This window comes from Salmo trutta, chromosome 15, assembly GCF_901001165.1.
Source record: "Salmo trutta chromosome 15, fSalTru1.1, whole genome shotgun sequence".
Classification (NCBI taxonomy): Eukaryota; Metazoa; Chordata; class Actinopteri; order Salmoniformes; family Salmonidae; genus Salmo; species Salmo trutta.
The window spans coordinates 12,331,151-12,348,030 of NC_042971.1; the positions used below are offsets into that span (position 1 = coordinate 12,331,151).

Below are 16,880 nucleotides of genomic sequence, written 5' to 3' on the forward strand. Positions count from 1 at the left end.
TTAAGGTTAGGAGTTAGGTTAACTCTTAGGGGAAGTGTTAGATAGCATGCTAAGTAGTTGCAAAGTAGCTAAAAAGTAGTAAGTAGTTGCAAAGCGTTAATTAGCTAAAAAGTTGTCCATGATGCGATTCGAACACACAACCTGACAGATGTATAAAATCGAGCACACCGCCATGCAATCTCTATAGACAAACATTGGCAGCAGAATGGCATTACTGACGAGCTCAGTGACTTTCAATGTGGCACCGTCATAGGATGCCACCTTTCCAACAAGTCAGTTCATCACATTTCTGCCCTGCTAGAGCTGCCCCGGTCAACTGTAAGTGCTGTTATTGTGAAGTGGAAAGGTCTAGGAGCAAAAACAGCTCAGCTCACAGAAAGAGGCCGCAAAGTGCTGAAGCACATAACGTGTAAAAATGGTCTGTCCTCGGTTACAACACTCACTACCAATTTCAAAACTACTTCTCGAAGCAACGTTAGCACAAGAACTGTTCGTTGAGAGCTTCATGGAATGGGTTTCCATGGTCGAGCAGCCACACACAAGCCTAAGATCACCATGGAGCAGTGAAAACGCATTCTCTGGAGTGATGAATCATCTTCACCATCTGGCAGTCCGACGGACAAATCTGGCTTTTGCAGATGCCAGGAAAACATTACCTGCCCCAATGCATAGTGTCAACTGTGAAGTTTGGTGGAGGAGGAATAATGGTCTGGTGCTGTTTTCATAGTTTGGTCTAGGCCCCTTAGTTCCAGTAAAGGGAAATCAAAAACGCTACTGCATAAAATGACATTCTAGGTGATCTGTGCTTCCAACTTTCAAATCAAATCAAATGTATTTATAAAGCCTTTCTTACATCAGCTGATATCTCAAAGTGCTGTACAGAACCCAGCCTAAAACCCCAAACAGCAAGCAATGCAGGTGTAGAATCACAGTGGCTAGGAAAAACTCCCTAGAAAGGAAAGAACCTAGGAAGAAACCTACAGAGGAACCAGGCTATGAGGGGTGGCCAGTCCTCTTCTGGCTGTGCCGGGTGGAGATTATAACAGAACATGGCCAAGATGTTCAAATGTTCATAGATGACCAGCAGGGTCAAATAATAATAATTACAGTGGTTGTCGAGGGTGCAACAGGTCAGCACCTCAGGAGTAAATGTCAGTTGGCTTTTCATAGCCGATCATTCAAAGTATCTCTACCGCTCCTGCTGTCTCTAGAGATTTGAAAACAGCAGGTCTGGGACAGGTAGCACGTCCGGTGAACAGGTCAGTGTTCCATAGCCGCAGGCAGAACAGTTGAAACTGGAGCAGCAGCACGGCCAGGTGGACTGGGGACAGCAAGGAGTCATGAGGCCAGGTAGTCCTGAGGTATGGTCCTAGTGCTCAGGTCCTCCGAGAGAGAGAAAGAAAGAAAGAATTAGAGAGAGCATACTTAAACTCACACAGGACAACAGGTATAAAACAGGAGAAATACTCCAGATATAACAGACTGACCCAAGCCCCCCAACACATAAACTACTGCAGCATAAATACTTGAGGTTGAGACAGGAGGGGTCGGGAGACACTGTGGCCCCATCCGACAATACCCCCGAACAGGGCCAAACAGGCAGGATATAACCCCACCCACTTTGCCAAAGCACAGCCCCACACCACTAGAGGGATATCTTCAACCACTAACTTACCATCCTGAGACAAGGCCTAGTATAGCCCCGAGTATAGCCCAACTTTGTGGCAACAGTTTGGGGAAGGCGTTTTCGGTTTCAGCATGACAATGCCCCTGTGCACAAAGCGAGGTCCATACAGAAATGGTTTGTAGAGATCGGTGTGGAACAACTTGAATGGCCTGCACAGAGCCCTGACCTCAACCCCATTGAACACCTTTGGAATGAATTGGAACGCCGACTGCGAGCCAGGCCTAATCGCCCAACATCAGTGCCAGACTTCACTAATGCTTTTGTGGCTGAGTGGAAGGAAGTCCACGCAGCAATGTTCCAACATCTAGTGGAAAGCCTTCCCAGAAGAGTGGAGGCTCTTATAGCAGCAAAGAGGGGACCAACTCCATATTAATGCCCATGATTTTGGAATGAGATGTTCGACAAGCAGGTGTCCAAATACTTTTGGTCATGTAGTGTACTGTACAGTATCATACTAATTTGAGTGACCCTGATTTACTTTTACTATGTTATGTTAAGTCTATGAGACCAGGCTGGTTCACAGGATATCCAATGTACCTTGACTGGGTGGACAATACTGGCATCTGTTCAATCAGAGAGGAGACTAGGAGGGGGTTGTAATCAGCACCACACAGTCTCACCTGTACTTGTCCTTCCTAAACAACACCAACAATTTAAACCGGGTTACTAAAATCATTCCAATCCCGATTAAAAGGTACATGCAGTTTAGAGGTATAAATGGGCTGGCTTCATGACAAAACCGACCACTCAGAGCAGACGGGAAGGCAATTTGCCCGGCTGGCTGGCTTTAGGGCAAGAGCATTAACGCAGCTACACTGAATAGCGCAACTCTTCCCTCAAAACAGTGTAGCGGTGTAAGATGGCTGTAGTAGATGGCATGGCTAGGAAACTGCTTTTTGACTTTACATGAAATAAAACTAGAGTTTTTAATTCCGGTGCTGAACTGTGTTTGTAGCAGCCAAGGTAATAATGAATGAAGTATATTTTATGTGTTTCTGCTGTTCTCCAAATTGCTTTTTAAAGTTTTTAAATTGTGTAGAAATGCAGTAAATGAGCTTCAATTTTGTTAAAGTAAAAAATATACATTTATGGCCTACATTAAAGCTAAATACATTTTTATGAAAAATATGTATTTCTTGGTGTGCCAGTTAAAGGGTTAAACAAGGTCACTGCAGTAGAATTGCCACCTAATTTGGACAGATCTTATTAGTTTTCATTATCGTACTACTTGAAATAACATATCTTATCTCTCAAACAACAAAGTAGAAAAGAGTGACTTTGCTGTGGGCACTGGGAAGAGGAGGCTGGGGCCTTACCTGAACATGAGAGTGCCCATAGAAGTTGTTAGAAGAGAGGCTTTCACAAGAGGAAGGGGGACTTTGCACAGTTGGAGCACCTTTGCAGATGTTTGTCTTGAAAATAAATCTCCAAGCCTGTTGTGTGTTTAAGGACGTGACCGTATTCTAATGAGCCCTGCTCTGCTCTGTGGAGCTCTTGAAGTGTGTCAGTGAAGCTGGGGAACAGATGTCCCCTGGGACTCATCTACCGCCACCCCCCTGAGCCGCCAGCAACACAAGGAAGGGGCTCCACTTTCTTCTCCATGGTGGGCAATTCTATTGTATACAGCCCTCAAATATTATTGCACTTGTGCATCCTTTTACCTTTTTGAATTGCAGACAGTATTTTGCATAATTACAGACAGATAAAGTCTGATCTTGCAAGGTTGCCATCGAAACACAACTCATTGTCAGATTTGAATCCATGCAGCCCAGTTTGATATTGGGGTTGTTCCACAAAATAAGTGCCTTTTGTGTCCCTTTGATATTTTAAGTAGAACTTTTGCACCAATATTGCATTTTAAAAGCATGTTATATTCAATTAAGTGCCCTTTAATATAGACCACAGGGAGAATACAATAAATCAGATTTTGTATATGAATAAAGACTTGCTAAAGTGCCAAAAGTCAGCATTTTGACATGTCCCTCCTTGCACCCTCTGTGACTTAAACGCAAAATGTTCTCACCATAAATGTAAAGCCCTAGTTATTTTGTTGCTTGGCAAAGTCATTTCTTAAACTTATTATTTATTTCATGTGATTAGTGATTCATTTACGTCTGTCCCTCATTTTAAAGTCAACCCTGTTATGTGAACTGAACTCTCATTTTAGTACGGTGAAAACAATCCTTTCGAAATATTTTTTTAGAAAGAAACATTGAACATCTAATAGGGAAATCATATTGTTAAAAAGTGAGCTGGTTCGACCCTTTTTGGCAATTCTCTGGTGTTTTGTGGTGGAAAACTGAGCAGGTCCAGCATAACAGGTGAACTCTGTTACCCATAGATAGGCATGGTACAATGTTTTAACAATAAAAAACACGAGCACTTCCTGCGTAAAGCTGAAGTTGTAATGAGTCTGCAGCAATTTTAATGGTGTCTGCATCGCTCAGAGGAGGCTTGGCAGAAAATGCTCTGTTGTCATTTATATGAAATGGGGACAAATATGTACTGTCACTAAATATGATCATATTTATTTTACAGTTATAAGAAAGGTGAAATCTTATGGTAAGATGTTTCTAATTTGATTGTTGCTATATTTAGAGAGCATTTCAGTCATTTCAAGCCCTATTCCCCCACTTTTGCTGAATAGGAAGAAAAAAAAATATCAATGACTTTTTATACTTTCATATTTTCATAATATTTGTACTGTACTTGAGCTTGTGTCCTCACAAGTGAGTACACCTGCATTGCTTGCTGTTTGGGGTTTTAGGCTGGGTTTCTGTACAGCGCTTTGAGATATCCGCTGATGTAAGAAGGGCTATATAAATATATTTGATTTGATTTGATACACCTCAGGAATGTATAACTTTTTTTTACCAGAAAGGTGAGTTCCAGATCTTTCTAGAACTACGCAGTAGTTTATGGGCATCTCATGAAAAATATTTACTTTTGGGTATGTCTATTTAGGCAGAAATCTACATTTTGCATTATCATTCAATAAGTTTTAATAGCCACTTACTATAGTTTTTATTTTTTTTACCTCTTGAGATGGGAAAACATGTTTTTTGTCATGTTTTTTTTTTTACATGTGCTCTTTGACAGAATGTTCAAATTAGGTGAAATCAAACTAAGTTACACATCTCAAAAGGCAGCGAATTGGTGGAACGACCCAACGATGTTTACCTCAGCCAATTTGTCTTTTCACTCTTCCACCATAATGAAGGTTTAAGTGCCTATACCCTATACATTGAGAATGCTTTTGAGTGCATAAGAGTGTTGTCTGTCCTATCAATTAAGGCACGTTTAAGGGAGGGGGGTAGTCTTTGAATTCCGTGAGATAGACAGAGTTATGTAGCTAGTGTGTTTAGGGATAATGTGCGCATTAAAATGTAATCCCAATCAGAAATGTGAAAAGAAAGAAACAATGGCATCTGGACGCTATTTACAGTTCAGGAGCTTAATAATTAATGTTGACCGTATGAAATGTATTTGACAAGCAGATAAAAGTGATAAAAGATGGCATGTTCACTGTAATTTCCATCTCACTAAATGTATTATTAGTCTAATGTCGCCATCTAGTGGTTAATTTTAGTACAGTGGCTGGTAGGCCTAACTGATATATTTATGATTGGATTCATGAAAATGTTTGTGGTAATGGGAAACTACACATTGGCTTGTTTTGTTGACCCGTTTTTTCATTGTCCTTTGAGGGTGTATCATTGTGACAAGTTACATAGTTGCGTTCCTTTCCTTGCCATACAAACTTCAATTATGACAGGTCCCACGTGATTATTGTGGTTTGCAACAAAGCTCCTCGCGCAACAATTTAAAATCGTTCTCAAGCATTCCATGACAGTTTCTTTCTCGTAACAACGGACAAGACTTTCGGTTATTTTGTTGGTTGTTCTCCGCCACAATAAGGGTTTCTCTTAAGTTTAGCTAGCTAACGTGATAATATTGGCAACAATGGACAGGCATCCCAAGCGAAGAGCGCAAATGACATTCAAGAAAAGTGAACAAAGTAAAAACGAAGACGACAGTGTACCTAGTAAGAAACATGCAAATGAAAGCGAGGGACCTGCATCTTCAACTGAGTGGCATCGAGGTGATGGAGAACAGAAAAGACCAGTGGGTAGGCCTAAAGGCAGTGGACGTTCTGGAAATAGTGTTAGTGGAGATGTTCAGGTTAGGCCTAAAGTTATTTTTAAAGCTGATAGTAAATGTGGTGGTGATGGAGAGCTAATGCCCACAAGTTCAACACACCTCAAAGGAACCGTTCAAGGTCGACCAGTTACATTTGAAAAGGAGAGCGCATCATCATTAGCCAGTAAACAGAGTAAAGCCACATTTGATTATCCCGCATCTCAAGTGCTGGTCATCAAGGAGGAGATCGTCACAACTGCTCCAGGTCAGGCCAAGGTCAAAGTTGTCCAAGAACCTGCAACAACGCATCGTCAAGGATGTCCACCTGTGGCTCCCACTATAGACTTCTCCAAACCGATCCATGTTGTCCACGAAAATGGGATGACCTTCACAGTTTTGGATGGTAAAGCCATAACGCTCAGCAAAGTTCCATACCCACCACTTGTTCATGTGAATGTTCCGCCACCCCCAGTAAAGGTGAAGACTAGAGGGATGAATCTCACCATGCCACCATCAGAAGCAGGTATGACTAAGAGCTTACCTACATTTTACATACGGATTGAACGTTTTTAATACTTTTCAACACATCATTGTCAGGTATTGAGTTCATGCAGTCCAAAACTTTATGTGAAACATTTCCTTCTAGAAAATCTTGAAGTACCACAGAGCATAGACAGGAATGGCTACGTCAAGAGGCCTATGAATGCGTTCATGGTCTGGGCGAGAATCCACAGGCCTGCCCTGTCCAAGGCCAACCCAACGGCCAATAACGCAGACATCAGTGTGCAGCTAGGAATAGAGTGGAGCAAGCTCACTGAGGAAGAGAAGAGGCCCTACTATGTTGAAGCACGTAAACTCAAAGACAAGCACAGACAGGAGTTCCCAGGTAAGCAAAGAGCAGGCTGTCTACTCACTCGCATCATTTAAGTCCATTTAAACATGTACAGTATAATTATCGGCTCATATTTATCATATTTCAAAACTCATAGCTCTGACACTTATGACCTTTACTTGCTTTTCAAGTGTTTGTTCACAATCTTCACCCATAATCATCACAGGTTGGATCTATCAGCCCAGACCTGGAAAAAGAAAGTGCTACCCTTCTGTGATGTCCTTTGCTCCTGAACCATCCTGCTGCTCTGCAGGGACAAGTGGTCCTGCGGCTGAGTCTTATCCCGTGACCATGATGACTATGGCCAATACTACCACCAGCTCCTGTGTTCCATACACACAGGCCACAGGTAAAGCAATAGCTCGCTATCAGGGTGGCTGGTGGATGCCCAAATTTTACCAGCCACTCACATTTTTTACCAGACACATTTTTTTCTGGATATAAATAATGAAGACCTATCACAGTAAAGACATGCACATGTTTTATAATGGCAAAACAACAATTATTGAATAGTTTTCACCACTGTAGCATTAAGATTCTCTCTTCCAGAGCTTATACACAGTTGAAGTCGGAAGTTTACATACACTTTGGCTGGTGTCATTAAAACTCGTTTTTCAACCATGACACAAATGTCGTGTTAACAAACTATGGTTTTGGCATGTCGGTTAGGATGTTTACATCCTTAAATAATTATGAATAGATCCACCATTGAGCACAAAAACAACACTTGTTACAGAATATTTTACATAGAAATAACATCTGTCAGGCAAACCATGCCAAACCACAAGTCATTTTTCCAACCATTGTTTACAGACAGATTATTTCACTTATAATTCACTGTATCACAATTCCAGTGGGTCAGAAGTTTACATACACTAAGTTGACTGTGCCTTTAAACAGCTTGGAAAATTCCAGAAAATGATGCCATGGCTTTAGAAGCTGATAAGCTAATTGACATCATTTGAGTCAATCGGAGGTGTACCTGTGGATGTATTTCAAGGCCTACCTTCAAACTCAGTGGGAAAATCAAAAGAAATCAGCTAAGACCTCAGAAAAAAAATTGTAGACCTCCACAAGTCTGGTTCATCCTTGGGAGCAATTTCCAAACGCCTGAAGGTACCACGTTCATCTGTACAAACAATAGTACGCAAGTATAAACACCATGGGACCACGCAGCCGTCATACCGCTCAGGAAGGAGACGCGTTCTTTCTCCTAGAGATGAACGTACTTTGGTGTGAAAAGTACAAATCAATCCCAGAACAACAGCATAAGACCTTGTGAAGATGCTGGAGGGAACAGGTACAAAAGTATATACAGTTGAAGTCGGAAGTTTACATACACCTTAGCCAAATACATTTAAACTCAGTTCTTCACAATTCCTGACATTTAATCGTGCACAAATTGGTTTGTCAGTTAGGACATCTACTTTGTGCTTGACACAAGTAATTTTTCGAACAATTGTTTACAGACAGATTATTTCACTTGTAATTCACTGTATCACAATTCCAGTGGGTCAGAAGTTTACATACACTAAGTTGACTGCCTTTAAACAGCTTTGAAAATATTTTCTACAGTAAAACGAGTCCTATATCAACATAAACTGAAAGTCCGCTCAGCAAGAAGAAGCCACTGCTCCAAAACCGCCATAAAAAAGCCAGACTACGGTTTGCAACTGCACATGGGGACACAGATCGTACATTTTGGAGAAATGTCCTCTGGTCTGATAAAACAAAAATTTAACTATTTGGCCATAATGACCATCGTTATGTTTGGAGAAAAAAGGGGGAGGATTGCAAGCCGAAGAACACCATCCCAACCGTGAAGCACTGGGGTGGCAGCATCATGTTGTGGGGGTGCTTTGCTGCAGGAGGGACTGGTACACTTCACAAAGTAGATGACATCACAAGGGAGGAAAATTATGTGGCTATATTGAAGCAACATCTCAAGACATCAGTCAGGAAGTTAAAGCTTGGTCGTGAATGGGTCTTCCAAATGGACAATGATCCCAAGCATGCTTCCAAAGTTGTGGCAAAATGGCTTAAGACAACAAAGTCAAGGTATTGGAGTGGCCATCACAAAGCCCTGACCTCTATCCTATAGAAATGTTGTGGGCAGAACTGAAAAAGCGTGTCCGAGCAAGGAGGCCTACAAACGTAACTCAGTTACACCAGCTCTGTCAGGACGAATAGGCCAAAACTTATTGTGGCAAGCTTGTGGAAGGCTAACCGACCCATTTGACCCAAGTTAAACAATTTGAAGCCAATGCTACCAAATACTAATTGAGTGTATATAAACTTCTGACCCACTGGGAATGTGATGAAAGAAATAAAAGCTGAAATAAGTCATTGTCTCTACTGCTATTCTGACATTTCACATTCTTAAAATAAAGTGGTGATCCTAACTGACCTAAGACAGGGAATTTATTTTTACTAGGATTAAATGTCAGGAATTGTGAAAAACTGAGTTTAAATGTATTTGGCTAAGGTGTATGTAAACTTCTGATTTCAACTGTATATATTAGTACGAGTCAAAAGTTTGGACACCTACTCATTCAAGGGTTTTTCTTTATTTATACTATTTTTTACATTGTAGAATAATAGTGAAGACATCGAAACTATGAAATAACACATATGGAATCATGTAGTAACCAAAAAAGTGTTAAACAAATCAAAATATATTTTTGATTTTAGATTCTTCAAAGTAGCCACCCTTTGCCTTAATGACAGCTTTGCACACTCTTGGAATTTTCTCAACCAGCTTCATGAGGTAGTCACCTAGAATGCATTTCAATTAACAGATGCGCCTTGCTAAAAGTTAATTTGTGGAATGTCTTTCCTTAATGCGTTTGAGCCGTTCAGTTGTGTTGTGACAAGGTAGGGGTGGTATACAGAAGATAGCCCTATTTCGTAAAAGACCAAGTCCATATTATGGCAAGAACAGCTCAAATAAGCTAAGAGAAATGACAGTCCATCATTACTTTAAGACATGAAGGTCAGTCAATCTGGAAAATTTCAAGAACTTTGAAAGTTTCTTCAAGTGCAGTCGCAAAGAAACCATCAAGCGCTATGATGAAACTGGCTCTCATGAGGACCGCCACAGGAAAGGAAGACCCAGAGTTACCTCTGCTGCAGAGGATAAGTTCATTAGATTTACCAGCCTCAGAAATTGCAGCCGAAATAAATTGTCCACCAAGTTCAAGTAATAGACACATCTCAACATCAGCTGTTCAGAGGAGACTGCCTGAATTGCTGCAAAGAAACCACTACTAAAAGACACCAATAAGAAGAGACTTGCTTGGGCCAAGAAACACGAGCAATGGACATTAGACCCGTAGAAATCTGTACTTTGGTCTGATGAGTCCAAATTTGAGATTGTTGGTTCCAACAGCAGTGTCTATGTGAGACGCAGAGTAGGTGAACGGAGGATCTCCACATGTGTGGTTCCCACCGTGAAGCATGGAGGAGGTGTGTTGGTGTGCTTTGCTGGTGACACCGTTTGTGATTTATTTGGAATTCAAGGTCCACTTAACCAGCATGGCTACCACAGCATTCTGGAGCAATACGCCATCCCGTCTGATTTGGGCTTAGTAGGACTATCATTTGTTTTTCAACAGGACAATGACCAAACACACCTCCAGGCTGTGTAAGTGCTATTTGACAAAGAAGGAGCGGGATGGAGTGCTGCATCAGATGACCTGGCCTCCACAATCGCCCGACTTCAATCCAATTGAGATGGTTTGGGATGAGTTGAACTGCAGAGTGAAGGGAAAGCAGCCAACAAATGCTCAGCATATGTGGGAACTCCTTCAAGACTGCTGGAAAAGCATTCCAGGTGAAGCTGGTTGAGAATGCCAAGAGTGTACAAAGGTTGCCTACTTTGAAGAATCTCAAATATAAAATGTTTTGATTTGTTTAACACTTGGTTTCTACATGATTCCATAATGTGTTATTTTATAGTTATCTTCACTATTATTCTACAATGTAGAAAATAGTAAAAATTAAGAAAAACTCTTGAATGAGTAGCTGTGTCCAAACTTTTGACTGGTACTGCATGTGTATTTCTTTACATTTACATGTGGGCTTTGGCTAAATAAAAACAATTATCCAAAATGGTGTTAATTATCCCACTCTGCTGGCTATCCATCACCACACACACATACTCATTTAGTGCACAAGTTTCTCCATACAACTAACATAGACTACGAAAACATACTTCCATTTTGATTTCACCTAATTAACATTCTGTCATAAAGAGCACATGTTCAACTACATAAGAAGTGGTCCTGTGTGGCTCAGTCGGTAGAGGATTGCTCTTGCAACGCCAAGGGTTGTGGGTTTGATTAATGCTGGGGCCACCCATTTGTAAATTGTATTCACGCATGACTGTAAGTCGCTTTGGATAAAAGTTTTTGCTAAATGGCATGTATTATTTATAAATATATATTTTCCCATCTTGAGGTTAAATAAACTAAGTGCCAAATAAAGTAACAGGGTTGACAATTTTATCTTAAATCAGCCATAAATCCCATTGTGAGAATGGAAGCTTGTTCTGTGCAACACGAATTGAATGTAAGCTTCACAAATTCATTGTTAACATTTCTAGCCTCTCCACCTATGGGTAACAGGGTTGAGGTGTTAGTGTTTTAAAAAATATATATATATTTCACCTTTATTTAACCAGGTAGGCCAGTTGAGAACATTTTCTCATTTACAACTGTGACCTGGCCAAGATAGAGCAAAGCAGTGCGACGCAAACAACACAGAGTTACACATGGGAAAAACAAACGTACAGTCAATAACACAATAGAAAAGTCTATATACAGTGTGTGCAAATGTGGTAAGATTAGGGAGGTGAGGCAATACATAGGCCACAGTGGCAAAATAATTACAATTTGGCAATTAAACACTGGAGTGATAGATGTGCAAGTAGCGATGCTGGTGTGCAAAGGAGCAAAATAAATAAATAACAACATGGGGATGAAGTAGTTGGGTGGGCTATTTACAGATGGGCTATATACAGGTGCAATGATCGGTAAGCTGCTCTGACAGCTGATGCTTGAAGTTAGTGAGGGAGATATAAGTCTCCAGCTTCAGTGATTTTATTTTTTATTTTTTTGCAATTCGTTCCAGTCATTGGCAGCAGAGAACTGGAAGGAAAGGTGGCCAAAGGAGGAGTTGGCTTTGGGGATGACCAGTGAAATATACCTGCTGGAGCGCGTGCTACGGGTGGGTGCTGCTATGGTGACCAGTGAGCTGAGATAAGGCGGGGCTTTACCTAGCAAAGACTCATAGATGACCTGCAGCCAGTGGGTTTGGCAATGAATATGAAGTGAGGGCCAGCCAACGAGAGCATACAGGTCGCAGTGGTGGGTAGTATATGGGGCTTTGGTGACAAAACGGATGGCACTGTGATAGACTACATCCAATTTGCTGAGTAGTGTGTTGGAGGCTATTTTGTAAATGACATAGCCGAAGTCAAGGATCAGTAGGATAGTCAGTTTTACGAGTATGTTTGGCAGTATGAGTGAAGGATGCTTTGTTGCGAAATAGGAAGCCGATTCTAGATTGAATTTTGGATTGGAGATGCTTAATGTGAGCCTGGAAGGAGAGTTTACAGTCTAACGAGACACCTAGGTATTTGTAGTTGTCCACATATAGTCAGAACTGTCCAGAGTAGTGATGCTAGATGGGCGGGCGGGTGCGAGCAGCGATCGGTTGAAGAGCTTGCATTTAAGAGCAGTTGGATGCCACGGAAGGAGTGTTGTATGGCATTGAAGCTCGTCTGGAGGTGTGTTAACACAGTGTCCAAAGATAGTCCAGAAGTATACAGAATGGTGTCGTCCGCGTAGAGGTGGATCAGAGAACACCAGCAGCAAGAGCGACATCATTGATGTATACAGAGAAAAGAGTCGGCCCGAGAATTGAACCCTGTGGCACCCCCATAGACTGCCAGAGGTCCGGACAACAGGCCCTCTGATTTGACACACTGAACTCTGAGAAGTAGTTGGTGAACCAGGCGAGGCAGTCATTTGAAAAACCAAGGCTGTTGAGTCTGCCGATAAGAATGCGGTGATTGACAGAGTCGAAACCCTTGGCCAGGTCGATGAATACGTCTGCACAGTATTGTCTTTTATCGATGGCGGTTATGATATTGTTTAGGACCTTGAGCGTGGCTGAGGTACACCCATGACCAGCTCGGAAACCAGATTGCATAGCGGAGAAGGTACGGTGGGATTCTAAATGGTCTGTGATCTGTTTGTTTACCTGGCTTTCGAAGACTTTAGAAAGGCAGGGTAGGATAGATATAGGTCTGTACCAGTTTGGGTCTAGAGTGTCACCCCCTTTGAAGAGGGGGATGACCGCGGCAGCTTTCCAATCTTTAGGGATCTCAGACGATACGAAAGAGGTTGAACAGGCTAGTAATAGGGGTTGCAACAATTTCGGCAGATTATTTTAGAAAGAGGGTCCAGATTGTCTAGCCCAGTTGATTTGTAGGGTTCCAGATTTTGCTGATTTTTCAGAAAATGTCAGAACATTGAAATGATTGATTATCGTAGATTTATCGGTGGTGAGTGTTTCCTAGCCTCAGTGCAGTGGGCAGCTGGGAGGAGGTGCTCTTATTCTCCATTGACTTTAGTGTTCCAGACAGTTTTGGAGTTTGTGCTACAGGATGCACATTTTTGTTAGGAAAGCAAAGGCTAGTTTTTCCAAACTGCCTGTGTATATTGGTTCCGAACTTCCCTGAAAAGTTGCATATCGCGGGGGCTATTCGATGCTAATGCAGTACACCACAGGATGTTTTTGTGCTGGTCAAGGGCTGTCAGGTCTAGATTGAACCAAGGGCTATATCTGTTCTTAGTTATACATTTTTTGAATGGGGCATGCTTATTTAAGATGGTGAGAAAAGCATTTTTAAAGAATAACCAGGCATCCTCTACTGACGGAATGAGGTAAATATCCTTCCAGGATATCCGGGCCAGGTCGATTTAGAAAGGCCTGCTCACTGAAGTGTTTTAGGGAGCGTTTGACAGTGATGAGGGGTGGTCGTTGACCGCGGACGCAGGCAATGAGGCAGTGATCGCTGAGATCCTGGTTGAAGACAGCAGAGGTGTATTTAGAGGGCAGGTTGGTCAAGATGATATCTATGAGGGTGCCCGTGTTTACGGATTTGGGGTTGTACCTGGTGGGTTCCTTGATAATTTGTGTGAGATTGAGGGCATCTAGCTTAGATTGTAGGACGGACGGGGTGTTAAGCATATCCCAGTTTAGGTCACCTAACAGTACAAACTCTGAAGATAAATGGGGGGCAATTAATTCACATATGGTGTCCAGGGCACAGCTGGGGGCTAAGGGGGGTCTATAACAAGCGGCAACAGTGAGAGAATTATTTCTGGAAAGGTGGATTTTTAAAAGTAGAAGCTCGAACTGTTTGGGCACAGACCTGGATTGCATGACAGAACTCTGCAGGCTATGTCTGCAGTAGATTGCAACTCCACCCCCTTTGACAGTTCTATCTTGGCAGAAAATGTAGTTGGGGATGGAAATTTCAGAATTTTTGGTGGCCTTCCTAAGCTGGGATTCAGACACGGCTTGGGTTGGCAGAGTGTTTTATTCACTGCTTTAGCACAAACTTAGGGAGGAGGCTTCTGATGTTAACATGCATGAAACCAATGATAGCACCTGGGGAATAGGAGTGGAACTAGGGGCTACAGGGCCTGGGTTAACCTCTACATCACCAGAGGAACAGAGGAGGGAGAATATCTCTGGTGGTAAACTGGATACGTTGTAGTATCGTCGTTGAATGTTTGACTGGCCCACGTTTCCTAGCCCACGTTTACAGCGGTCGCTGCTAACTCACTGGCTAGGAGGTATCACTTCTGTAGTGAATAAGAGTTCAAAGTTCATACCATTCGCAACCAAAGCTCACGCTGAGGTTGGCTTAGTTCTGTAGTTGACATGTTAGTCCTTTTAACGTGGAACCGTCGTCCTCATGTCGTCGGAACAGCTAATTATCTGAATCCTTCTGACATCGGACCGTCACCCTAATGTACCCGGAGCAGAAAGTTAGATTTTCGTGGAGGGAGAGAAGGGTGTGTTTCATAGTTTATAACCAATGTCTCTTCACAGGGGCGGGCCACTGATTGAGCAGAGCTCTAAACTTACGAAAACCCAATTCTCTCATTTGGAAGCTAAAATTCCCTTTCATCTTTTCACAAATAGTTTCATATTTAGACATTTAAATTGCACAACAATTCCATGTGAATCTGATAAATATAACGTGTAGACTTTCCAGGACACAGTTTGTCATCCTATCATTAATAAGAATGTCTCAGATGACAACCGAACTGACATCATATTCATTAAATACCAACGCATATTTTCAACTGTTTGGATTACCGAAATATGGTTCCTTTCCCACCCACTGTTTGATGTTCCCAGACTCTCTATGTTTAACAAAGGCTATTCAAGAGTCCTTCTGTAGAGTCAATAGAGAGAGGGAAGGGAGAAAGGTATTTATGGGGGGTCATAAGCCTACCCACAGGCCAATGTCATGACAAAATATCAAAGGGATGCAAAAGTCACACTTCTTGTGGAATGATCCGGTTGCTGTAATAGTAAGAATAATACATCGTAGTATGAAGCTCAATACTGTAATTATTATGGTTTTGTCTTCCCCAGGCTCTAATGACCATGGTGTCCAGGTGGCTATAACGGCCGCTCCAAATGCCTCTCAGACCACCAGCCCAGTCTCCATATTCTTCCAGACTACTGCCTGCCCACATCCCCACCCAACAGCCCCAACCTCTGGTGGTAAGCCTGCAGAACGCAAGCATGAAGCCACTCACTCTGCCAGCAATCCTGAAGAAGCTTCCAAACCCAGGAAAATCAGCAGGCAACAGGCCTACTACAATTCTGCCAGTGAGATGCCCTCAACAAGCATGGCATCCAGCTCCAGAGGTCTCCAAATGCCACTCCCTAACATGGCTCACCCTCACATGTATCCTCCATCTCCCTTGCCACATCCAGTGGGCCTCTTCCCCACCCCTCGCTTCCCCTTTGCTCCGCCCTACTTCATGCCTGGACCCAATTTTTATCCACCAGGGTGAGCAATGAATGCTGTTTCATCTTGAATACCAATTAAGTTCTACTTATGTATGTTGTTTGATGTTTTATAATTGTAAAGGTTAGTGGTGAAAATATAACTATGGTCATTTGAAATGCCATCATCCTTGGATTGTTGTATTTTTTTCAGATCATACCCTTACCTACACAGCCCATACTCCTACCCAGTTATCCAACCCCAGGATTTCTCAAACCCCATGGCTACTCCCATGGCTACTCCGGGCTACCCCTATGATGACAACTACGATCAGCATGAGTCCACATTTTCCCTTCTCAACAGAGACTACCCGTTTCGGCAGAGTGGAGAGGGCGGGCAGAGATGTCAAGGGCAGGCCCCCACTGCCTCTGAGCTCCTAGGTTTGGTCCCACCACTGGACGTACGTGCCCTGGAGAACGTCTTCACCAACTCTGCCAGTGTCCAGGAGGTCCAAGTCACCAATGAGGAGGACAAGGAAGAAGTGCGCGTGATGAGAATTCTCTAGGATCAAACCTAAGAGACATCCTTTAGCAAAATCCCTGATGGACTATTTGTTGATTCAGTGAATCAATACTTTGTGTTGTACATACAAAATAAATGAATTGTTACTGTTATTCTGAAATGTATTTTTAACGATTAAAACTCTTTTATGCGATTGACCTCTGCTCTGCACAAAATTAAATGTATTTTAAAGTGTTTGATAGGGGTTCTATTTATGCCTTTTTTGTTCTACAAATACCTGGTTTGTAAGGAGAAAAGGGTGCTTTGCTGATTTTATGCAGACTGAGACTCCAGCTGATTTTTGTATAGAAATCCAATAAATTACAGTGCACCAATAATACATTGCAGAGTGGTCATTTAATCATGAGTTATACTTTTTACACAACTATAGCAAATACTTTACCCACAATATTGATAATATATTACATGAATACATATACTGTTTATACATATTGCATGCAACGTCTTTTTCTCAAATGTAAATTAGGTTATGGTACAGTTGCCTGTTTGGCCATCTGTTATGAAATTGTTACATATCAATAGTTAGGAAAGTCCTAACT

The 16,880-nt window shown here is 42.0% G+C and overlaps 1 protein-coding gene across 1 annotated transcript; it reads left to right on the top strand.

Moving 5' to 3' along the window:
* The first annotated feature begins 4,870 nt into the window (after nt 1-4,870).
* On the top strand, nt 4,871-16,658 carry LOC115148496 (transcription factor SOX-30). Its single transcript, XM_029690426.1, has 5 exons — nt 4,871-6,350; nt 6,474-6,713; nt 6,886-7,068; nt 15,399-15,822; nt 15,973-16,658. Exons 1-5 carry the CDS (start codon nt 5,651-5,653, stop codon nt 16,322-16,324), a joined length of 1,899 nt encoding a protein of 632 aa, XP_029546286.1. The 5' UTR covers nt 4,871-5,650; the 3' UTR covers nt 16,325-16,658.
* The last annotated feature ends 222 nt before the right edge of the window (nt 16,659-16,880 follow it).

Excerpts from the sequence above, each read along its gene's own strand:
- LOC115148496 (XM_029690426.1), top strand. The coding sequence starts at position 5,651 with ATGGACAGGCATCCCAAGCGAAGAGCGCAAATGACATTCAAGAAAAGT. Across the intron at positions 6,351-6,473 it reads CATGCCACCATCAGAAGCAG|AAAATCTTGAAGTACCACAG; the intron begins GTATGACTAAGA and ends ATTTCCTTCTAG. Across the intron at positions 6,714-6,885 it reads GCACAGACAGGAGTTCCCAG|GTTGGATCTATCAGCCCAGA; the intron begins GTAAGCAAAGAG and ends TAATCATCACAG.